Source organism: Macaca nemestrina, chromosome 20, assembly GCF_043159975.1.
Source record: "Macaca nemestrina isolate mMacNem1 chromosome 20, mMacNem.hap1, whole genome shotgun sequence".
In the NCBI taxonomy this organism is placed as follows: domain Eukaryota; kingdom Metazoa; phylum Chordata; class Mammalia; order Primates; family Cercopithecidae; genus Macaca; species Macaca nemestrina.
Window position 1 is genome coordinate 43856052 of NC_092144.1, and position 25358 is coordinate 43881409.

The following is a 25358-nucleotide window of genomic DNA, read 5'->3' on the forward strand; positions in this document are numbered from 1 at the left end:
GTGCACGCGCCTGAAAGCCACGCCTCCGCATCGGATCCTAGTAAGGGGGCGGGGCTATCATGTCAGTGTATGCGTTGCGCGTGCGCGCACACGCGCGCCCGCTCGGCTGCCGTAGTTCGCGTTTTCACCTGGTCGCCAGGCAGCCATGGCGGCCGTTCTGAAGCCGGTGCTGCTGGGACTTCGAGATGCGCCGGTGCACGGCAGCCCCACAGGGCCGGACGCCTGGACTGCTAGCAAGCTGGGCGGCATTCCGGTGAGGGCGGGTGCCGGAGCTGGGGTCGATGGGTGGTGGCGAAGGGTGCGGAGGGAGTGGGCAAGGTCCCGGGGAGAGTTGGAGTCTGAGCGCCTCCTCTGTCCCCTCAGGACGCTCTGCCCACCGTGGCTGCGCCCAGGCCCGTGTGTCAGCGCTGCGGGCAGCCGCTCGCCCTGATCGTGCAGGTGTACTGCCCGCTGGAAGGCTCTCCGTTTCACCGTCTGCTGCACGTGTTCGCGTGCGCCTGCCCCGGCTGCAGCACCGGCGGTGCGCGCAGGTAGGCGGGGAAGTCCCAGAGCTGCTCCTGGGGTGTCCTTTCCAGCGGGCTGGGGCGGGCCGTCGGGCTGGAGTAGGGGTGTAGCCCTCACGGCCCTTTGTCTTCACCCCGAAGCTGGAAGGTGTTCCGCTCCCAGTGCCTGCAGGTTCCAGAGAGAGAGGCGCAGGACGCTCAGGTAAAGGTTGTGGTTGGCATGTTATTTTTTTTCTGTCATTTGAGGATGTTATCCAGAGTATAGTTTGGGACAGACTTTAAAGCCGTGTTCTTTGAAGTACATTGGAGTGTTTTTTGCTTTTCTGCAGAACCATAGAATGCTATTTTCTTGAGGTTTTGTGAGGGTTTTTTTTTCTTCTATTTTACTTTATTTTTATTTTCTAACTCCTTTGTTAAAAGGAGATGGCGGCCCCGCATGGTGACTTACGCCTGTGATCCCACCATTGTTTGAGAGGCTGAGGTGGGAGGATTGCTTGAGCTCAGAAGTTGGAGACCAGGCCGGGCGCAGTGGCTCACGCCTGTAATCCCAGCACTTTGGGAGGCCAAGGCGGGCGGACCATCAGAGGTCAGAAGTTCGAGACCAGCCTGGCCAACATGATGAAACCCCGTCTCTTTTAAAAACAAAAACAAAAAATTAGCCGGGCATCGTGGCAGGCACCTGTAATCCCAGCTACAAGGGAGGTTGAGGCAGGAGAATCGCTTGAACCCGGGAGGTGGAGATTGCAGTGAGCTGAGATCATGCCACTGCAATCCAGCCTGAATAACAGACTCCGTATAAAAAAAAAAGATGTTGGGAGAGCAGTCTGGGCAACATAGCAAAACGTCCTCTCTATAAAAAGTAAAAAAAATTAACCGGGCATGATGGCCGCGCAACTGTAGTGCCAGCTGCTCAGGCGGCTGAGGTGGGAGGATTGCTTGAGTCCAGGAGGTTGAGGCTGCAGTGACCTACACTTGTGCCACTGCACTTCAGCCTGGGTGGCAAAGCCAGACCCTCTCCCCTCCCAAAAAAAAGAGAGCGAGATGGAGACTTCCTCCTGGATGTCTTCAACATTTTTTTTTAACTGTAAATTGATAGTTTATAATAATGTATAAATTTATGAGGTATAAAGTGATGGTTATGATTCATGAATATTATGTGGAATAATTAAATGAAGCCAGTTAATGCATTCATCACCTCAGATACTTAACGTCTTGTGAGAACATTTGAAATTTCCTTTAGCAATTTGGAAATACAAAATATTTTTATTTTTTTTGAGATGGAGTCTTGCTCTGTTGCCCAGGCTGGAGTGCAGTGGTGCCATCTCTGCTCACTGCAAGCTCCATCTCCTGGGTTTCAAGCAATTCTCCTGCCTCAGCCTCCCAAGTAGCTGGGATTATGGGCGTCCGCCACCACGGCCAGCTAATTGTTTTTTTTTTTTTTTTTTTTTTTTTTGAATTTTTAGTAGAGACAGGGTTTCACCATGTAAGTCAGGATGGTCTCCATCTCCTGACCTCGTCATCTACCCGCCTCGGCCTCCCAAAGTGCTGGGATTACAGCCTTGAACTCCCATGCCCAGTCACAATACTGTATTATTAACTACATTCAAGCTGTGCAGTAGAACTTAAAAAAACCCACATTCCTCCTGAATAACTGAGGTTTTGTATTCTTTGACCATCATCTCCTTATTCTTTCCACTCTAGGTTTCTTTCTTTTTTTTTTTTTTGAGACCAAGTTTCACTCTTGTTGCCCAGGCTGGAGTGCAATGGCACAATCTCGGCTCACTGCAACCTCCATCTCTTGGATTCAAGGGATTCTCCTGCCTCAGCCTCCCAAGTAGCTGGGATTACAGGCGCTTACCACCACACCTAGCTAATTTTTGTATTTTTAGTAGAGACGGGGTTTCACCATGTTGGCCAGGCTGGTTTCGAACTCCTGACCTCAGGTGACCCACCTTCGTCGGCCTCCCAAAGTGCTGAGATTAAAGGCATGAGCCACCATGCCCCGCTCACTCCAGATTTTTTTTTTTTTTTTTTTTTTGAGATGGAGTTTTGCTCTTTCGCCAGGCCGGAGTGCAATGGCATGATCTCGGCTCACTGCAGCCTCAGCCTCCCGGGTTCAAGTGATTCTCCTGCCTCAGCCTCCTGAGTATCTGGGACTACAGGCACACACTACCACACCCAGCTAATTTTTGTATTTTTAGTAGAGACAGGGTTTCACCATGTAGCCAGGATGGTCGATCTCTTTACCTCGTGATCCGCCTGCCTCGGCCTCCTAAGGGCTGGGATTACAGGCGTGAGCCACCACACCCGGCCACTCCACATTTCTTTAACCACCATTCTACTCTACTTTGAGGTTAATTGTTTTAGATTCCACATGTAAGTGAATACATGCAGCATTTGTCTTTGTGTCTGGCTTATTTCACTTAGCAAAATGTTCTCCAGTTCTATCCATGTTGTCACAAACGACAGAACTTCCTTTTTTTTTTTTTAAAGGGTGAAGAATATTCCATTGTGTATATAGTAGTTTTTTCAAACTTACACTGAAGGTCTTGAGACACAGTTTACTGATTTTCCTGTTTGGGAATATATATGGGGATGTACATATATGTGGTTGTATGTGATAACATATATGTCTTTATAGTAAATATACGTTATGAGGTATATATATGTTTTAACACATTTCATAAGATGAAATCTGAATTTATTGAAAAGGCAGGCAAGTTGGTAGCTGCAGAACAAAATTTAGCCTCCTTTGACTGTAAATGTGTCTTTATATATACACAGTTCTTTTTTCTTTTCTTTTCTTTTTTTTTTTTTTTTTTGAGATGGGGTTTCATTCTGGTCACCCAGGCTGGAGTGCAGTAGCATGATCTTTGCCTCTTGGGCTCAAGCCATTCTCCCACCTCAGCCTCCTGAGTAGATGGGATTACAGGCACTTGCCACCATGTCCAGCTAACTTTTTTATTTTTTGTAGAGATGGGGTTTTGTCATGTTGCCCAGGCTGGTCTTGAACTCCTGGACTCAAACAGTCCACCCACCTCAGCCTCCCAAAATGCTAGAATTACAGGCATGAGACACTGGGCCCGGCCTGCACCCAGTTCTTGATGTTTGCTAGGCATAGTACTAGCAGTACTCGAATAAAATGTTGAAGACAGTGCCTATATTTGTCAGTGTTCAAGTGCAGATAATTAGAAAAGTACTGTTTGTTTGTTTGTTTTTGTTTTTGAGACCAAGTCTCACTCTGTCTCCCAGGCTGTAGTGCAGTGGCGTGATCTCACCTCACTGAAAACTCTGCCTCCTGGATTCAAGCTGTTCTCCTGCCTCAGCCTCCCGAGTAGCTGGGATTGCAGGCATGTGCAACCACGCCTGGCTTTTAAGCTGAGACAGACTTAGCACAGGAGTCAGGTTTTTAGTAAGTGGATAGGCTGAAGGAGGAGGCTCCAGGAATGCCCTCCAGAATCACACCTGAGAACTGTCCCTGAAGGAGCTGCTATGCCACCTCTCCTGCTGTCAGGAAGCTTAAGTGTGATCTGGTGAACTAGATGCTGTCTTCACCACAGAACTGTTGGCTCTAAAACCTTGTTCTGTGTATGTCTACACTCTGACTGCCTTTTGCTACGTGGTCTGTCTTTCTACTTCACTCTGTCTCAAGTTCATGTCTCTCTCTAGTAGACCTGATTAGCAGACACCTAATCATATCTGAAACCCTAGGTGCTAAGGAGTCTGAAACCCTAGGTGCTAAGGAGTCTGGGAAATGTAGTTCTTTCTTTTCTGTTCTTGCAATACATGAAGCACAACAGAAAGATATTGGAACAGATGGTTGAATAAACCATGTACTATATCTGTCACACTCGCCCCATGAAGGGGTGGCCTGCCCCTCCACACGTGTGGGCGTTTCTCGTTAGGTGCAAAGAGAGACTTGAAAAAAGAAATGAGACACAGAGACAAAGTATAGAGAAAGAAAAAGAGGGCCCAGGGGACCAGCGCTCAGCATACAGAGGACCCATGGCAGCACTGGTCTCTGAGTTCCTTTAGTATTTATTGATAATTATCTTTACCATTCTTAAAGATAAGGGAGTGGCAGGACAAATAGATCATTGTAGGGAGAAAATCAGCAGTAAGACATATGAACAAAGATCCCTGTGACATGAATAAGTTTAAAGAAAAATGCTATGCTTTGATATGCATATGCAAACATCTCCACACACTTTTTAGCAGCATTGCGCCAGCAAGTCCCACTTTTTGCCGGAAGGCGGTTTTCTCCTATCTCAGTAAACAGAGTATGCAATCGGGTTTTACACCGAGATGTTCCATTGCCCAGGGACGGGGAGGAGACACATGCTTTTCTCTTACTTTAGATTAAGAGAATGGTGATGACTTTTAACCAGCAAGCTGCCTTCAGGCACTTGTTTAACAAAGCACATCCTGCACAGTCTAAAATCCTTTAAACCTTGAGTCACCACAGCACATGTCTCTTGCAAGGACAAGGTTGGGGGTAGAGTCACTGATTAACAGCATCTCAAATACAGAACAAAATGGAGTCTCTTATGTCTGCTTCCTTCTATATAGACACAGTAACAAGCTGATCTCTCTTTTCCCCACACCCTGAAAAGGAAAGACAAATATTTTAAGTTTCCTTCAACATACTTTTGAGTACATAAAGTCTAGAAAGTTTGATTGGAGTGTGCCAGAGGGGAAGGGGCTGGTGTGAAGGCTCCCTCTGGAAGGCACAGGGATGGGTGGCTGGAACCGATGTAATGGAATAAACCTCCCAAATGTGCTCGGACCTCATTCACTGAATATTTTTCCAGACACAGGAAAACAGCCTTGCACCTGAGGACTGGTGTGAAGGTGCTGATGACTGGGGAAGTGACACTGAGGAGGCGCCTTCACCACAGCTTACCTTGGATTTTGGGAATGATGCCAGCAGTGCCAAAGACGTAGACTGGACTGCTCGGCTCCAAGACCTCCGCCTGCAGGATGCTGTCCTGGGTGCTGCCCATCCTGTGCCTCCTGGGGAGCAGACCGCCTTGTCTCCTGGGCTGCCGCTATTCCTGCCCTACTACATCTGTGTTGCAGACGAGGATGAATACATAGACTTTGTCAACCTGGATCATGCCCACAGCCTTCTGAGGGACTATCAGCAGAGAGAAGGCATTGCCATGGATCAGTTGCTTTCCCGAAGGTGAGGATGTGTGCTCCTGAGGTTGACAGGTGACTGGATTGGGAAGCAGCCACAGGAGTTACCCTTCAGTTTCACCACAGGACCTGGGGAAACTTTCAGGCAGAACTTGTATGTAGGACCTTTTCACTTTACTTCCTTATTAGCCAACTTGAGTTAGCTTGAAAACCCTGCTCTATTTATAACTCCCGTTAAGACAGTGAACAAAGATGAACAAACAGAAGTTAGAGATGGCAAGTATTTATAGAAGATGCGTTCACTGACTCTAACTTTCTTTTATATTTCTAATATGTCTTTATAGCAGAGCCAGGCAAGTTAGAAAACTGCCATTTGATCCGGGATAATAAGATTGGGGTGAAAAAATGGAAAAAGGAAAAGAAAAATGCCATTTGTTTATTGACTCTTGGCTGTGGCTCCAGAACTGGCCCAGGACCTCGGAGATGCTTTCAGATCCTGAATTCTGTAAAGTGAGAGTGATAGTGCTATCTCTGTTCTCTGTTTCATCACATGATTTTGAGAGTCAAACGAGAGAGTAGATCTTGAAAGGCTTTATAAACCAAAGCTCTCTAAAGAAGTAAGAATGATCATTTTTGCTTATTGATTGATTGAGAGAGACAGGGTCTCACTCTGTCACCCAAGCTGGAGTTAATTGCTGTGATCACAGCTCACGCAGCCTTGAACTCCTGGGCTCAGGCAATCTACCTTAGGCCAAGTAGCTGGGAGTACGGGTGCACGCCACCATGTCTGACCAATTAAAATTTTTTTTTTTTGGAGTTTCACTGTTGTTGCCCAGGCTAGAGTACAATGGCATGATCTCGGCTCACTGCAACCTCTGCCTCTCGGGTTTAAGTGATTCTCCTACCTCAGCCTCCTGAGTAGCTGGGATTACAGCCATGTGCCACCATGTCCAGCTAATTTTTGTATTTTTAGTAGAGATGGGGTTTCACTATGTTGGTCAGACTGGTCTCGAACTCCTGAACTTAGGTGATCCACCCACCTTAGCCTCCCAAAGTGCTGGGATTACAGGTGTGAGCCATTGCGCCTGGACTAAAAATTTTTTTTAGCCACTGCACCCAGCATTTGTTACTATTAGAATAAAAAAATTACAATAGAATGTTTGGAGAAATGGCCTGGTTCTTTACCAGAACTGTTTCATTTGTAGGCTTTTTCAGAATAATGATGAAGGGGAGTGCATGAAGACATGTTGGTGTTTGAAAATAACGCTTAATAGAACTGATGGTTATAAGGACTTTTAATTAATTAATTATTTATTTATTTATTTATTTATTTATTTTTTGTGAGATGGACTCTCACTCTGTTGCCAGGCTGGAGTGCAGTGGTGCAATCCTGGCTCACTCCAACCTCCATCTCCCGGGTTCCAGCAATTTTCCTCCCTCAGCCTCCCAAGTATTTGAGACTACAGGTGTGCGCCACCACACCCAGCTAATTTTTGTATTATTAGTAGAGACAGGGTTTCATCATGTTGGCCAGGATGGTCTCAATCTCTTGATGATGTGATCTGCCTGCCTCGGCCTCCCAAAGTGCTGAGATTACAGGTGTGAGCCACTGCACCTGGCAAGATTTTTTATTTTTTAATTTCTTAAGTTTTTATGTATTTGCTTATTTTTGGTGGGTTTCTTCTAGAGTATTTGTCTTTTTTTTTTTTTTTTTAGAGATGGAAACTTGCCTTGTTTCCCAGGCTGAACTGCAGTGGTGTGGTGTGGTCATGGCTTTTTTTTTTTTTTTTTTGAGACAGTCTTGCTCTGTTGTCCAGGCTGGAGTGCAGTAGCACGTTCTTGGCTCACTGCAACCTCTGCCTTGCAGGCTTAAGCAATTCTCATGCCTCAGCCTCTCGAGTAGCTGGAACCACAGGCGTGTGCCACTTCACCCAGCTAATTTTTGTATTTTCTTTTTAGTAGAGATGGACTTTTGCCATATTGCCCAGGCTTTTCTTGAAGTTCTGGCCCCAAGTGATCCACCCACCTCGACCTCCCAACGTGCCGGGGATTACAGGTGTTAGCCACCGCGCCCAGCCTGCTCATGGCTTACTGTAGCCTCAAACTCCTGGCCTCAAGGGATCCTCTGGCCTCAGCTTCCCCCGTAGCTGGGACCACAGGTGTGTGCCACCAAACTCAGCTAATTTAAAAAAAATTTTTTTTTTTTTTTTTTTTTTTTGAGATGGAGTCTCGCTCTATCGCCCAGGCTGGAGTGCAGTGGTGCGATCTCAGCTCATTGCAAGCTCTGCCTCCTGGGTTCACGCCATTCTCCTGCCTCAGCCTCCTGAGTAGCTCGGACTACAGGCACTCGCCACCGTGCCTGGCTAATTTTTTGTAGTTTTGGTAGAGACGGAGTTTCACCGTGTTAGCCAGGATGGTCTTGCTCTCCTGACCTCGTGATCCACCCGCCTCAGCCTCCCAAAATGCTGAGATTACAGGCGTGAGCCACCGCGCCCAGGCAATTTTTATTTTTTATTTTTTGAGACAGAGTCTCACTTTGTTGCCCAGGCTGGAGTACAGTGGCGTGATAACGGCTCACTGCAACCTCCAGCTCCCAGGTTCAAGTGATCCTCCTGCCTCAGCCTCCCAAATAGCTGGGATTACAGGTACCCACCACCATACTCAGCTAATTTTTATATTTTTAGTAGAGATGGGGCTTTACCATGTTGGCCAGGCTGGTCTCAAACTCCTAACCTCAAGTGACCCATTCTCCTTGGCCTCCCAAAGTGCTGGGATCGCAGGCCTGAGCCACTGCACCCAGCCGAAAAAAAAAAAAAAATATATATATATATATATATATATATATGGCCAGGGTGGTCTCGATCTTTTGACCTTGTGATCCACCCTCCTTGGCCTTCCAAAGTGTTGAGATTACAGGTGTGAGCCACTGTGCCCTGCGATTTTTTAAATTGTAAGTAATTACCCAAGAGTTGAAAATAGCTTGGGAGAAGGGTGAGGCAGGGGACTATAGAGCTACATGTACACAATTTAAATATCAAAAATATTTACTTGACAGTTTTTGACTGAGTGCGGTGGCTCACGCCTATAATCCCAGCACTTTGGGAGGCCGAGACGGATCACTTGAGGTCAGGAGTTGGAGACCAGCCTGGCCAACATGGCGAAACCTTGTCTTTACTAAAAATACAAAAATTAGCCGGACGTGTGTTGGCGCACACTTGTAATCCCAGCTACTCGGGAGTCTGAGGCAGGAGAATCGCTTGAACCCAAGAGGTGGAGGTTGCAGTGAGCCAAGATTGCACCATTGCACTCAGCCTGGGTGACACAGGGAGACTCCCTCTCAAAAAAAAAAAAAAAAAATTACTTGACAGTTTTACAGTTTTTTACTTTGACAGTTTTTTTTTTCTTTTTCTTTTTGAGACAGGGCCTCACACTGTTACCCAGGCTGTAGTGCAATGGTGTGCTCACGGCTCACCACAGCCTCGCCTCTGGAATAGCTGGGACCACAGGTGCACACCACCATGCCCAGCTAATTTTTGTATTTTTTTGTAGAGACGAGGTTCTGCCAGGTTGCCCAGGATGGTTTTGAACTCCTGAGCTCAAGTGATCCCCCTGTCTTGGGCTCCCAAAGTGCTGGGATTACAAGCGTGAGCCCACTGCGCTGACCTGATAAATTAAAAAAAATTTTTTTTTGAGACAGAGGTTCACTCTTGTTGCCCAGGCTGGAGTGCAATGGTGCGATCTTGACTCACTGCAACCTCCACCTCCCGAGTTCAAGTGATTCTCCTGCCTCAGCCTCCCAAGTAGCTGGGATCACAGGCGCCCGCAACCACGCCCGGCTAATTTTTTGTATTTTTATCAGAGATGGGGTTTCAAGATGTTGGCCAGGCTGGTTTCGAACTCCTGACCTCAGGTAATCCGCTCACCTCAGCCTCCCAAAGTGCTGGGATTACAGGCATGACTTTTTTTTTTTTTTTTGATACGGAATCTCACTCTGTCACCAGGCTGGAGTGCAGTGTTGTGATCTCGGATCACTGCAACCTCCACTTTCTGGGTTCAAGCGATTTCCTCTGCCTCAGCCTCCTGAGTAGCTGGGACTACAGGCGTGCGCCACCACATCCAGCCAATTTTTTGTGTTTTTTAGTAGAGATGGGGTTCCACCATGTTGGCCAGGATGGTCTCGATCTCCTGACCTTGTGATCTGCCTGCCTTGGCCTCCCAAACTGCTGGGATTACAGGCGTTAGCCACCACACCTGGCCTGATAAATTTTTTTAAAAGAAAATTATCTTGTTTCCTCTTGCAAATGCTGTAATTTTCTGGATATAGACATTCACAAGTGTTTTCTGCTTCTGTTTTTAGCCTTTCTAATGATGGTGATGAAAAATACGAGAAAACCGTAATTAAAAGTGGAGATCAGACGTTTTATAAATTCATGAAGCGAATTGCTGCTTGTCAGGAGCAGATTTTGAGGTAAAAAAAGGCACAGTTCATTTTATTGTTTTCCTTGATTATAAAGGTAATACATGTTAGTTTGGAAAACACAGGAAAATATGAGAAAAGCAAAACCTACAGTATTCCCCAAATCAAGAGAGAACCTAATACCTGCTTTATAGGACCATATACCTACGTTATAGGATGTGTAGGAGGATTCAGTTGTGTAGAAGGATTCAGTAAGGTAAAGTGCACTCATTTGTCTAACAAATACTTAGGGAGTCTATTCTGCATGCCAGGTGCTGCTATTTGTAGGTGCTGCAGATATAGCAGGAAATGGCATAGCAGGAAATGGCACAGACGAAGTCCATGTTCTCATAGCCTTTATTATTATTATTAATTTAATTTTTTTTTTCTTTGAGAGGGAGTCACGCTCTGTCGCCCACGCTGGAGTGTAGTGGCGTGATCTTGGCTCACTGCAACCTCCACCTCTCGGGTTTAAGCAATTCTCCTGCCTCAGCCTCCTGAGTAGCTGGGATTACAGGTGCCCGCAACCATGCCCGGCTAATTTTTTTTTTTTTTTTTGTATTTTAGTAGAGACGGGGTTTCACCATGTTGGCCAGACTGGTCTCGAACTGCTGGCCTCATGTATTCTGCCCGCCTTGGCCTCCCAAAGTTCTGAGATACAAGTGTGAGCCACCACGCCTGGCTTTAATTTTTTTGTTGTTGTTTTTTGACAGGGTCTTGCTCTGTTACTCAGGCTTGAGTGCAGTGGTGTGATCAATTATAGCTCAGTGCACCCTCCCGGGCTCAAGTGACCTTCCCACCTCAGCCTCCCAAGTAGCTGGGACTACAGGCACATGCTACCACGCCCAGCTAATTTTTGTATATTTTTTTAGAAATGGTATTTCACCATGTTGGCCAGGCTGGTTCCAAACTTCTGAGCTCAAGCCATCCATCTGCTTTGGCCTCTCAGAGTTTGTTCTAGGATTACAGGCATGAGCCCCTGTGCCTGGACTATTATTATTATTAATTTTTTTTTTTTTTTTAGAGAGAGGGTCTCGGTCTGTTGCCCACCCTGGAGTGCAGTGGCGTGATCATTGCTTACTGTAACCGTTACCTCTTGGGCTCAAGCGATCCTCCTAAGTATCTAGAACTACAGGTGTGTGCCACCATGTGTGGCTAATTTTTAAAAAAATGTATTTTGTAGAGATGGGATCTGATCATGTTGCTCAGTGTGCTCTCAAACTCCTGGCCTCAAGTGATCCTCCTGCCACGGCCTTCCAAAGTGCTGGGATTACCGGCGTCAGCCACAACCCCTGGCTCATATATTTATTTTTATTTTTTAATTTTTTTTTTATTTTTCTGGGACAGAGTCTCGCTCTGCCACCTAGGCTGGAGTGCAGTGGCGTGATCCTGGCTCACTGCAACCTCTGCCTCCTGGGTTTAAAAGAGTCTCCTGCATCAGCCTCCTGAGTATAGGATTACAGCCACCACACCCGACTACTTTTTGTATTTTTAGTAGAGACAGAATTTCACCATGTTGGTCAGACTGGTATTGAACTCCTGACTTCAAATGATCTGCCCTCCTCAGCCTTCCAAAGTGCTGGGATTACAGGTTTGAGCCACTGCGTCCTGCCCCTGGTCCATATATTTTATTTTCTAGAATGGGAGATTAAAAACAAACCTGTATGGGCCGGGTGTGGTGGCTTACGCCTGTAATCCCAGCACCTTGGGAGGCCGAGGAGGGTGGATCATGCGGTCAGGAGATCGAGACCATCCTGGCTAACATGCTGAAACCCCGTCTCTACTAAATACAAAAAAAAATTAGCCGGGCGCAGTGGCGGGCGCCTGTAGTCCCAGCTACTCAGGAGGCTGAGGCAGGAGAATGGCGTGACCCCAGGAGGCGGAGCTTGCAGTGAGCTGAGATTGCGCCACTGCACTCCAGCCTGGGCAACAGAGGGAGACTCCGTCTCAAAAAAAAAAACCTGTGTGATTTCCATAAGTGATAAATGAGGAAAAAATAGAGCTATTTTAGGTAGGCTATCAGGAAGGCCTAGAGGAAATGACATACCCAGCAGGTATAGTTTATAAAAATAGCAGGTATAGTTTATAAAAATAGTAAAAACAGGTCCAGACAAAGTGGGCAGAATTAGCTCAAATGGCCTTTTTCTCCGATACGTACGACAGTGAATCTAAAAGCTAAAAATTAGCCCAAATAAAACAGTAAATATTAAAAAAGAAGTTCCGTTTTATCAGCATTGAAAAAAGGAAAAGGGCTTAGTACTATAAAACTCAAAGTGATAACCCAGGATATAATATCAGTAAATGTCTAATAGAGTTCTTGAGTGTTTCACATATATTTATTCACTTATGTAACTAATTTAGTCTTTGCAGAGAAAGGTACAGAAATTTCTGGCATGGTTAAGTGCAAGTTCTAATCCCACAGGCCTTTTCTCTCACCTGCCTAAAATATACTGATGAGTCCACAAAGAATTTTCTTTTTTTGGAAACGGAGTCTGTCTCTGTCCCCCAGGCTGGAGTGCAGTGGTATGATCTCAGCTCACTGCAACCTCCATCTTCTGGGTTCAAGCAGTTCTGCTGTCTCAGCCTCTTGAATAGCTGGGACGACAGGCATGTGCCACCATGCCTGGCTAATTTTTTTTTTTTTTTTTTTTTTTTTTTTTTTTTTTGAGACGGAGTCTCGCTCTGTCGCCCAGGCTGGAGTGCAGTGGCGCGATCTTGGCTCACTGCAAGCTCCGCCTCCCGGGTTCACGCCATTCTCCTGCCTCAGCCTCCCGAGTAGCTGGGACTACAGGCGCCCACAACCGCGCCCGGCTAATTTTTTGTATTTTTAGTAGAGACGGGGTTTCACCGTGGTCTCGATCTCCTGACCTTGTGATCCGCCCGCCTCGGCCTCCCAAAGTGCTGGGATTACAGGCGTGAGCCACCGCGCCCGGCCTAATTTTTGTATTTTTAGTAGAGATGAGAGTTCACCGTGTTGGCCAGTATGGTCTCGAACTCCTGACCTCTGGTGATCCACCCACCTCAGCCTCCCAAAGTGCTGGGATGACAGGCATGAGCCATCGCACCTGACCTAAGAATTTTCAGTTAATAATGTCTGGAAGGAAGCACACAGGAGGAGAGTTTGCATGTCCTAATGTGGAGGATGGTGGACCTCCTCCACCATGTTGGCTGAAGAACTGGGTGTGGTGGGGAGGTGGTGTAGGAATTGGGGATTGCCTCTCAGAAGCAACATTCCTTTGTTCCATGATGAGTCAGAGCAATGATTGGAAAGTTAAGGGCAATTTCACCTCCACTGGAGTGGGATCTTTCTCAACATACAGTATTTTACACTGTCTCAGAGGAAAAAACAAAGCCCAGGTATTCTAATAAAGATTGCATCTAGTCCCAGAAGAACTATCTCCTCGCCCCAGTTCCCTCTTTTACTACCTACAGAAATGCAGAGGAAATGGGCAGTACTCCTCCAGAGGGGAAAACAGGCCTCATATGAGATGGACAGGAAATCAATGAGAACCTCTGCAGACATTTCAGAGCAAATAGATGGTCTAAACTGAGTTGCACCTTTTAGGCGTGAGCTAGATGAAAAATAGCATGCCACCCAGGTAATCATACTGTGGCAAGAATAGTTAAGGAAATGAAGAGCACATACAAAAAGCTCAAGAACCAAGTCTGCTAGAAAATATCCAGCTGGGCTCGGTGGCTCACACTGGTAATCCCAACACTTTGGGAGGCCAAGGCGGGTGGATCATGAGGTCAGTAGATCGAGACCATTCTAGCCAACCTGGTGAAACCCTGTCTCTACTAAAAATACAAAAAGTAGCTGGGCATGGTGGTGGGCGCCTATAGTCCCAGTTACTCAGGAGGCTAAGGCAGGAGAATCGCTTGAACCTGGGAGGCAGAGGTTGCAGTGAGCTGAGATCGTGCCACTGCACTCCAGCCTGGGTGACAGAGTGAGACTCTGTCTCAAAAAATAAAATAAAATACAATCCAAGGAGCACATCAGTCCCAGCAGATGCTTCAAAATGTATAAGAACTTCATAAGACAATAGATTCCATAAAACAAGAGCTCAAAGGTGAGAAAATAAAGTAACTATGTATGAATCGGAAATTGAATTGCTAAAGAAACCAAGCCCCATGACATTACGTATCTAATACATATAGAATATAAGGAACATAGGCCGGGCGTGGTGGCTCACACCTGTAATCCCAGCACTTTGGGAGGCCAAGGCAGGCGGATCACAAGGTCAGGAATTCCAGACCAGCCTGGCCGATATGGTGAAACTCCATCTCTACTAAAAATAGAAAAACTAGCTGGGGTTGGTGGCGGGCGCCTGTAGTCCCAGCTACTCAGGAGGCGGAGGCAGGAGAATTGCTTGAACCCAGGAGGAGGAGTTTGCAGCGGACCGAGACTGCGCCACTGCACTCCAGCCTGGGTAACAGAGTGAGGCTCTGTCTTAAAAAAAAAAAAAAAAATTAGGGAACATAATAGACTTGGCTAAAAATCAAAGTACTGGTATAAAGACTTGAGCAAGGGTTCATAATTGTATTTACTATGAGGAGAATTGGTCTCCAAAATAGAGAACCTAATGGATGGATCAGAAACAATATTCAAAGATAAAATTGGGAATTTTTCCTTAATGAAATAAGAACTAAATATGCAAATACTGAAATACGGGGAGTATAGGAATGGTTGGCATTGAGAAACCTAGCCTGGTGGTGGTTTTAAAAATATTGTCAATCTTTTAAATTGTAGCCATTCTAGTAGGTGGTGGTGGTATTTCCTTGTGGTTTGAATTTGCATTTTCCTAATAACAAATGATGTTGAGCATCTTCCCATGTGCTCATTTGGCATCTATGTATCTTCTATAGTGAAGTGTGTCTGTTTACATTTATTTTTCAGCAGCTTTATTGAGGTACAATTGACATACAACAGACTGCCTATATTTTTACAGTGTGCACTTAGATAAGTTGACATCTGTATACAACCCTGAAATCACAACAGTCAAGACAGTAAACATATTCCTCCCTGCCAGAAGTTTCCTCATACTCCTTCGCAAGTTCTTGCCAACCCTGTCCCGTGCTGCTCCCCCAATCCCCAGGCAACCACTGATCATCTTTCTGTCGCACCTTAGTGCATTTCCTGTGAAAGTGTATAAGGTCACACGGAATATACTTTTTTTTTGGTCTGGTTTTATTCACTTAGCATACTTCAAGATTCATTCTTATTGCATGTATCAATAGTTCATTCCTTTTGACCACTGTGTCATATTCCATTGTATGGATGTGCCACTATACATTTAGCAGTTGATGGATATTTGGGTTATTTCCAGTGTTTGGCTATTATAAATAAAGCTGCTATGAACATTTGTTTACATCTCTTTGTAAGACATGTTTTGATTTTGTGGGGGTAGATACCTAGGAATAGAATGGTTGTGTTATGTGGTATATGCATGTTTAACTTGTTAAGAAACAGGCCAAACCATTTTCCAAAGTGGTTATGCCATTTCTGTTCCCACTAGCTGTTTTTTAAGAATTCTACTCCCTGTATATCTTTGCTAATGCTTGGGATGTTCAGTTTTTAATTTTAGCCAGTTAAGAAGGTGTGTAGTGGCATTTTATTGTGGCTTCAATTTGCATTTCCTCAAATGGCAAATGATGTTGAGTATCATTTCAAGTGCTTGTTTTCCATCTCTGTATATCATCTTGGATAAAGCGTCATTCAAATCTCTTGCCATATTGTTTGTGTTTGTGTTACTGAGTTGTAGGAATTCTTCATATGGTCAAGAGTACAAGTCCTTTTTCAGTTTAATTTTTTTAGCATTCAAACAGATTCTGACAGATGGCTTTAAATTTTGATGAAGTTCAACTTAACAGTTATGATTTTTTTTAACACGGAATATGCAGTCTCTTTAATCATTGGTATTGTTGGATTATTTATTTATTTATTTATTTATTTATTTATTTATTTTGAGACAGAGTCTTGTTCTGTTGCCCAGGCTGGAGTACAGTGGCACAATCTTGGCTCACTGCAACCTCTGCCTCCCAGGTTCAGCAATTCTCCTGCCTCAGCCTCCTGAGTAGCTGGGATTACTGGTGCACACCACCATGCCTGGCTAATTTTTTTGTATTTTTAGTAGAGACAGGTTTTGCTGTGTTGGCCAGGCTGGTCTCAAACTTTTGACCTCAGGTGACCCGCCTGCCTCACAAAATGCTGGGATCACAGGCATGAGCCACTGCACCCTGCCATGTTGGGTTAATTTTATTCTGTTATTGTTTCTTCCTCCATTTCTTTTTTCTTTCCTTTTTGTTTTAAAGAGATGGGCGTCTCACTATGTTGCCTAGGCTGGTCTTGAACTCCTGGACTCAAGCAATTCCCTCACCTCAGCCTCCCAAAGTGCTAGGGTTATAGGCATCTGTCACCACACCTGGCTTTGCATTTGGTGGGGAGTTTTTTGATTTTGTTTCTGTATTCCTTTTATTGAACCTGCTTGTCGGTGACTTGAGTATTTTTAGTTTGCTATTTTGTTCCCTTTTTTGTCTTTTTTTAACTCTTTATGTTGCTTTTTTTGTTTGTTTTTTTGTTTTGTTTATTTAGAGATTGGGTCTTGTTCTGTTGCGTAGACTGGAGTGCAGTGGTGCAGTCATGGCTCACTGCAGCCTCAGACTCCTGAGCTCAAGTGATCCTCCTGCCACACCGTCTAAAGCAGCTGGGACCACAGGCGTGCACCACTATGTCTGGCTAATTTTTGTATAATTATTATTATTATTATTATTTGAGAAGGAGTCTCGCTGTGTCATCCAGGCTAGATTGCAGTGGAGCAATCTCAGCTCACTGCAACCTCTGCCTTCCAGGTGTAAGTGATTCTGCAGCCTCAGCCTCAGCCTCCCCTGCAGCTGGGATTACAGGCACCTGCCACTGTGCCCGGCTAATTTTTGTAGTTTTAGTAGAGATGGGGTTTCACCATGTTGGCCAGGCTGATCTCGAACTCTTGTCCTCAGGTGATTCACCCGCCTCAGCCTCCCAAAGTGCTGGAATTACAGGTGTGAGCCACTGCACCTGGTCTACCTTTTCCACTAGGGTTTTTTTTTTTTTTTTTTTATGTATTTATTATTGATATATATATATATTTTTTATTGGTATTTTAAAGTTTTTGTCTGATAAATTTATCATCTTGTCCATGGGTCTCCTTGCATTGACTTTCTTTATGGGTTAAATTTTCCTGCTTCTTTGCTTGTTTAGGAACTTTTAAAATGATTACCAGAAATTATATATCGAAGACCAGTAGTATTGAAGTGAGCTGGATATGGTGGCTCACATTTGTAATCATAGCACTTTGGAAGGCTGAGGTGGGAGGATCACTTGAGGCCAGGAGTTTGAGACCAGCCTGGGCAGTATAGCAAGACCCTGTCTCTACAAAATTTTTTTTAAAAACTAGCTGGGTATGGTGATGTGCATCTGTTCCCAGCTACTCAGGAAGCTGAGGTCAGAGGATTGCTTGAGCCCAGAGGGTCAAGGCTGCAGTGAGCTGTGATTGTGCCACTGCACTCCAGCCTGGGCAACGGAAAAGGCTCTATCTAAAAAAAACAAAACAAAACAAAACCCAAAAACAGAAGTGAATGTTTACTCCCTCTAAGGCAGTGGTCCCTGACCTTTTTGGCACCAGGGACTGGTTTGTGAAAGGCAGTTTTTTCACAGACTGAGGTGGGGGACGTGGGGCATGGTTTTGGGTTGAAACTGTTCACCTCAGATCATAAGGCATTAGATTCTCATAAGGAGCACACAACCTAGATCCCTCGCATGTGCAGTTCACAATAGGGTTTGCGCTGCTATGAGAATCTCATAGGGACAAGAGGTGGAGATCAGGTGGTAATGCTCGCTTGCCTGTTGCTCACCTCCTGCTGCATGGCCCTATTCCTAATAGACTACCGACCAGTACTGGTCCATGACCTGGGGGTCCATGGCCTGGGGGTTGGGGACTTATGCTCTAAGGCATGCCCCTTCCTCTGTAAGGTCAGTAGTGTGGAGGGCTGATTCCATTTAATCTGCAGTGGAGCTGGGTCTGAACTTCATCACAGCTTTACCTAGATTCAATTGAACGTTGACTTTAGTGCCTTTGAGACTTTGAATCGAACACTGACAAGATTTCCAGATATCTTGCTATGCTTTACAGCCATGGTGCTAGGTTTTTGGGCCTTTGGAGGATTTCTGCAAGAAACAAAGAAAGGTTGCAAAGCATGGCCTTAGATGCTAGAATGTGACTTGTGTGGCTCTAATTCGGGGTTCTTTGTTTCCTTGTCCTAGGTATTCCTGGAGTGGAGAGCCACTCTTTCTGACCTGCCCTACATCAGAAGTCACCGAGCTTCCAGCCTGCAGCCAATGTGGAGGCCGAAGGATATTTGAGTTTCAGCTTATGCCAGCACTGGTCAGCATGCTCAAGAGTGCTAATTTAGGTGAGAAGCCTAAATTAATTTGAGTTTGTGGATTTCTGGCATTATTTTTAAATAAATGAAAAACCTTTTGTTTACTTATAAAATATCATAAGCAAATTATAGAAAATTTGGGAATTAAAAAATTATTTTAAGAAATTTAGGCCAGGTGTGGTGGCTCATGCCTGTAATCCCAGCACTTTGGGAGGCCCAGGTGGGTGGATCACGAGGTCAGGAGATCGGGGCCTTCTTGGCCAGTGTGGTGAAACCCTGTCTCTACTATAATATAAAAAATTAGCTGGGCATGGTGGCATGTGCCTGTAGTCCCAACTGCTTGGGAGGTTGAGGTGGGGAATCACTTGAACCCAGGAGGTGGAGGTTGCAGTGAGCCAAGATCGCGCCAATGCACTCCAGCCTGGTGACAGAGCAAGACTCTGTCTCAAAAAACAGAAAAAGAAATTTGTAATCCAGCCAGTCTTTTTTTTATATATATATATTTATTGATTTATTTATTTTTTGAGATGGAGTCTCTCTCCTGTTGCCTGGGCTGGAGGGCAGTGGTACGTTCTTGGCTCACTGCAGCCTCTACTTCCCAGGGTCTAGCAATTCCCCTCCCTCAGCCTCCCCAGTAGCTGGGATTACCATGCCCGTCTAGTTTTTGTATTTTTAGTAGTGATGGGGTTTCACTGTGTTGGCCAGGCTGGAATTTGCATTTTTTGTAGAGACAAGGTTTCGCCATGTTGCCCAGGCTGGTCTCGAACTCCTAGACTCAAGCGATCCTCCTGCCTTGGCCTCCTAAAGTGATTACAAGCATGAACCATGCTTGGCCAGAAATTACAACTATTATCAATGTTAATAACCATTATTCCAATAATCATTTTTGACTTAAAGACAAACAGCAAGTTAGATGAATGTATGGATGGCTAGATGAAAATAATTTTCCTAAAATAGGGAAATTCACTAACATGGTAATTAAAAGTCTTAGAATAAATTTTTGTACAAATTAACAGAAGGAATGTTAAGTATAAGTGAAGCAGTTACTGGAATTTTTTTGAGACGGAGTCTTGCTCTGTTGCCCAGGCTGGAGTGCAGTGGCACGATCTCCACTCACCGCAAGCTCCGCCCACTGGGTTCACGCCATTCTCCTGCCTTAGCCTCCCTAGGAGCTGGGACTACAGGTGCCCACCACCATGCCCAGCTAATTTTTTTTTTTTTTTTTTTTTTTTTTTTTTTAGTAGAGACAGGGTTTCACCGTGTTAGCTGGGATGGTCTCGATCTCCTGATCTCGTGATTTGCCCGTCTTGGCCTCCCAAAGTGCTGGGATTACAGGCATGAGCCACTGCGCCTGGCCTGGACTTTTGGTAATAGGTTCTTTACCCAAGAGGCCCAAGTTTCTGAAAGGTGCTTCTGTTGTTAACAGAAAATTACATTCTTCCTATGTTTCAGTTTTAGATAGTATGCATCTGGCACCTTACCATAGTAGATAAGGAAATTCATACCCTATTCCTACCTTGAAATATTTCAGTATCTTTTTTTTTTTTTTTTTTTTTTTTTTGAGATGGAGTTTCGCCCAGGTTGGAGTGCAGTGGCGCAATCTCAGCTCACTGCAACCTCTGCCTCCCAGGTTCAAGTGATTCTCCTGCCTCAGCCTCATGAAGAGCTGGGATTAAAGGTGCCCACCACCACACCCAGCTAATTTTTTGTACTTTTAGTAGAAACAGGTTTCACTGTTGTTGACCAGGCTGGTCTCAAACTCCTGACCTGCCTCGGCATCCCAAAGTGCTTGGATTATAGGCATGAACCACACCACGCCCGGACCCAGTATCTTTTTTTTTCTTTTTGAGACGGAGCCTCAATCTGCAGCCAGGCTGGAGTGCAGTGGCACTGTCTCGACTCACTGCAACCTCTGCCTCCCAGGTTCAAGCGATTCTCCTGCCTCAGCCTCCCGAGTAGCTGGGATTATAGGCGCCCACCACCACACCCTGCTAATTTTGTATTTTTTTTTTTTTTTTTTTTTTTTTTGAGACGGAGTCTCGCTCTGTCGCCCAGGCTGGAGTGCAGTGGCGCAATCTCGGCTCACTGCAAGCTCCGCCTCCCGGGTTCATGCCATTCTCCTGCCTCAGCCTCCCGAGTAGCTGGGACTACAGGCGCCCGGCTAATTTTTTCTATTTTTAGTAGAGACGGGGTTTCACCATGGTCTCGATCTCCTGACCTTGTGATCCACCCACCTCGGCCTCCCAAAGTGCTGGGATTACAGGCGTGAGCCACCACGCCCGGCCCTTAATTTTGTATTTTTAATAGAGATGGGGTTTCGCCATCTTGGCTGGTCTCGAACTCCTGACCTCAAGTGATCTGTCCACCTTGACCTCCCAAAGTGCTGGGATTACAGGCATGAGCCACCGCGAGTATCATAATTATCACAGCTGTTTGGATAGCCTTAATTCTATGTGTAAATGGATTCAGTGTTCATCACCACTCTTACAATGAGCTTTTTTATTCCTGTTTTATTTTGATTCTTTTTTCATTAGCTGGATTTTCTCAAGTAATAGCTTTTAGGAGGGCTCAGAAGTGCCTTGCTTCAGATTGTGCACGGTAATGTGGCTTCATATTTGAGGGGCAACCCATGTATAAAATTTTTAAATCCCACTTTCTCTTTTCAGAACCTTGTAGACCCCTGTGTTGTCTTCTGACTGTGAAAGCCCTGCCAGCCATTGCCCTGGTGCCTCCTGTCATCTGGTGGTTCAGTCTCACTGGGAAATATATTTTTCTGGAAGGGCTTATGGGCATTCTGATCTCTGAGATTTTTCACTTATATAGAAATGTCTTTTGCATGGAATGTAGCTTTGTAGAGGTATGAGGGTGGTCTGATTTTTCCCCCCTTTGTAACTAACATTTTTGCCACAATACTGTTAGCAGTGGTAAATCTGTAGGGGTTTGTAGCAACCTCAGTTCTTGCCTCCTTAGAAGAAAGAATTTGACTGAGGCACATAAGACAGAGGAGAGACCAAAGCAAATTTTAGAGCAGGAGTGAAAACTTATTAAAAAGTTTTAGAGCAGGAACGAAAGGAAGTAAATACAGTTGGAAGAGGGGGCCAACCAGGCAACCTGAGAGATTGAAGTGTCCATTTTTGACCTTTGACTTGGGATTTTGTACTTCCCGGGTCTTGTGTTACTTCTCTTGTTTCTTCCCTTGGGATGGGCATAGTGGCCCGCCAGCACTTGGGAGAGGCCGCATGCGCAGTGTGTTTACTGGAGTTGTAGGCATGCTCACTTGAGGCGATTTCCCCTTACCAGTCACATTCTCCTAGAAGAAGGTCATATACCAGTTAATAAACTCTGCCGTTTTTTCATTTTTTTTTCTTTCGTTTTTTGAGACAGACTCTTGCTCCATTGCCCAGTGGCACCATCTCTCCTCTCTGCAACCTCCACCTCCCAGGTTCAAGCAATTCTCCTGCCTCAGCCTCCCAATGTGCTGGGATTATAGGCCTAAGCCAATATGCTGTGCCCAGCCAATGCATACATTTTTAAACAACGTATTTCTCCTTTGCTGCTGTAAATCATTGCCTACGTCATCCTTTTGACTCCTGCTTTTCTGTTCTAATATCATCGGGAGTTCTTATTGCTTATGTTTTCTTGGTATGCTTTTTTTTATGGCTTTATTCATTGATAATTTTCTATAAACTCTTAGGGTTTTTTTTTTCTTTCTTTTTTTTTTTTCCTGAATCCTTATCCTTTTTTGGCAGTAGTGTGTTCTATGATATATATATTTCTCTTTTTTTTTTTTTTTTTTTTGGAGACCGAGTCTAGCTCTGTCGCCCAGGCTGGAGTGCAGTGGCTGGATCTCAGCTCACTGCAAGCTCCGCCTCCCGGGTTCACGCCATTCTCCTGCCTCAGCCTCCCGAGTAGCTGGGACTATAGGCGCCCGCCACCTCGCCTGGCTAGTTTTTTGTATTTTTTTAGTAGAGGCGGGGTTTCACCGTGTTAGCCAGGATGGTCTTGATCTCCTGACCTCGTGATCCGCCCGTCTCAGCCTCCCAAAGTGCTGGGATTACAGGCGTGAGCCACCGCGCCCGGCCATATATTTCTCTTTTATTTTTATTTTATTTTATTTATTAATTTTTTAAAGACAGGGTCTCCCTCTGTCACCCAGGCCAGAGTATGGTGGTACGATCATAGCTCATTGCAGCCTTTATCTCCTGGGCTCAAGTGATCCTCCTGCCTTAGTCTCCTAAGTAGCTGGGACTACAGGTGTGCACCATTACACCCAGTGAATTTTTTTTTTTTTTAGTAAAGTCTCACTATGTCAACCAGGCTATATGAGATATATATATATATATATATATATATTTTTTTTTTTTTTTTCTTATAACTTTTTTTTTTTTTTTTTGTAGAGACAGGTGTCTCACTATGTTGCCTAGGCTGGGCTCCAGCTGTCCTTCCCCGTTGGCCTCCCAAAATGCAGGGAACTCAGGTGTGAGCCACCACACCTAGCCAAAGGCTCTGATATATTTTAATATAGATTTTCAACATCAGATATCTAGACAGTTGTGATGAACACTTGTTGAAATTTTTGTTTATTATTAAAGTACATTTTCCTTCCACTTTAAATTAATTCTGCTTTTTATCAATATTCACTTATTATAGGATAGACTGTGATTCTGTTATAGCTGAAAGCAGTAAGCACTGTTTTTGCTTTACCTAATTATTTTTTCAGCTTGTAAGGTAAAATCACTCCTTTGAGTAACATCAGTCTCATAACTCTTTTTGCTGGAAGCCTGAATACATTGTATTTTTCAGGTCTTTCTGTGGAATTTGGAACAATTCTAGTTTACACATGTGAGAAGAGTTGCTGGCCCCCAAATCATCAGATCCCCATGGAAGAATTTTGTATTATACAAGAAGACCCAGATGAATTATTGTTTAAGAGCACTTCCTTTTATTAATATAAATTAAAACAATTTTTATGTTCAAGTATGTGTGTATGTACCTTATTTTAACTTGCAAGTTATTAACCTCTGTTTTTCTGAGTTGCTTTTTGCCTTTGGGTGCTGGTGCCTGGGCTGGGGCTGGGCCAGGACCTCCTGACTGTGGGTTGGTCTGCCCTTCCAGGGTCCAGGGCCAGCTGTCACAGTGGCAGCTAGGAAGGTAGCTCCTCTCTAGTCCAGAGGGCTGGTGTTGCCAGCACAGCCATCCTGGTGGGCATTCTAGTGGGGAGGGAGAGCAGCAAAAGAGCCAAGAGCAGTGGTCTGCCTCTTGTTTACACCTCTGACACCTGCACTCCAGTGCGCCCTATGCTATTTTTGGCACCTGATCAAGCCACTGAACCTGCTCTAGCTGCTGGAGGTTCTTGCTCTGTGACCCTGGCTGTTTAGACCTGCCCATGTTCATCAGCCCAGGTCCCCGCCCTCACCCACTCCCACCTTCTCCTCCTGTCGCATCCCAGGAAGGGGTCTTTACTCCGTTCTGGAGACTGTCCCTTTATCCAGCTGCCTTCCAGTCTCCCTTTTCTTTATTTTTAACATGATCGACCCCTTCCCTTCTTCAGCCTTGTAACAGCAGTATAAAAACACTCCCAGCCATGTTCAGACATGCTCTGCCTGTGTAGATAAGGATAATGAGGCCCAGGTGATCATGGGGTGGGCTTGTCTCTTACATTTAACATTATATTTGGAGCATTTTCCCATTAATATTTTTCCCACAACATAATTTATAATTGCTGTATTTTAAAAATATACATCAAAAGCTTTACACAATTTTTAGTCACTTGTTTTTTCCAAATTTTATTCCCATGATGGCCATCCCTATAGCTTAATTTATTTATTTATTTATTAAATCAATGATAACTGCTACAGGACAGTTTTCTATAATTGGAATGAATGAGTCGAAAGTTGTGCACAATTTTAGGGTTTTTCTTTTTTTTTTTTGAGACAGGGTCTTGCTCTGTCTCTCAGGCTGAAGGGCAGTGGTAAAGTCATAGCTCACTGCAGCCTCAACCTCTCAGGCTTGAGTGATCCTCCTGCCTCAGCCTCCTGAGTAACTGGGATTACAAGTACAAGCCACCATACCTTCTAGAGAAGCTTTGCTTTGGAATCCTTACCTGGAGTGTGTGAGAGTGCTTGTTTCCCAATACCTTGTTAAGTGTTACTTGTTTTTTCTTTCTACCAGTTTAGTAGGTGAAAAACTTTTTTTTTTTTTTTTTAAGACAGAGTCTTGCTCTATCGCCCAGGCTGGAGTGCAGTAGTGCGACCTCCGCCTTCTGGGTTCAAGCAATTCTCCTGCCTCAGCCTCCTGAGTAACAGGCTTGTGCCACCACGCCCAGCTGGGTTTTTTTTTTTTAGACAGAGTCTGTTGCCCAGGCTGGAGTGCAGTGGCATGATCTCAGCTCACTGCAACCTCCGCCTCCTGGGTTCAAACAATTCACCTGCCTCTGCCTCAGCCTCCCCCTCCCCAGTAACTGGGATTACAGGCCCACGCCACCACGCCTGGCTAATTTTTGTATTTTTAATAGAGACTGGGGTTTCACCATGTCAGGCTGGTTTTGAACTCCTGACCTCGTGATCCGCCCGCCTCAGCCTCCCAAAGTGCTGGGATTACAGGCGGGAGCCACCGCGCCCGGCAGGTGAAAATCTTACCATTGTGCATGGTTTACATTTTGTTTTGTTTTGTTTTTTGAGACGGAGTCTTGCTCTGTTACCCAGGCTGGAGTGCAGTGGCACGATCTTGGTTCACTGCAACCTCCACCTCCAGGGTTCAAGCAATTCTTTTGTGGTTTACATTTTAATACGCTTATTGATCATATTGTCCAATTTTTTGTGAGTTTCCTGTTCACATCCTTT

At 45.0% G+C, this 25358-nt stretch overlaps 1 protein-coding gene across 2 annotated transcripts; it reads left to right on the forward strand.

Moving 5' to 3' along the window:
• Positions 1–98: 98 nt before the first annotated feature.
• On the forward strand, positions 99–23493 carry LOC105495568 (programmed cell death 2 like). Of its 2 annotated transcripts, XM_011765287.2 has the most exons (7): positions 99–253; positions 364–530; positions 645–705; positions 5315–5688; positions 10000–10110; positions 18398–18546; positions 23320–23493. In XM_011765287.2, exons 1-7 carry the CDS (start codon positions 146–148, stop codon positions 23463–23465), a joined length of 1116 nt encoding a protein of 371 aa, XP_011763589.2. In that variant the 5' UTR covers positions 99–145; the 3' UTR covers positions 23466–23493. The 2 variants fall into 2 exon arrangements, with proteins under 2 accessions (XP_011763589.2, XP_011763590.2); XM_011765288.2 differs by lacking the exon at positions 10000–10110.
• The last annotated feature ends 1865 nt before the right edge of the window (positions 23494–25358 follow it).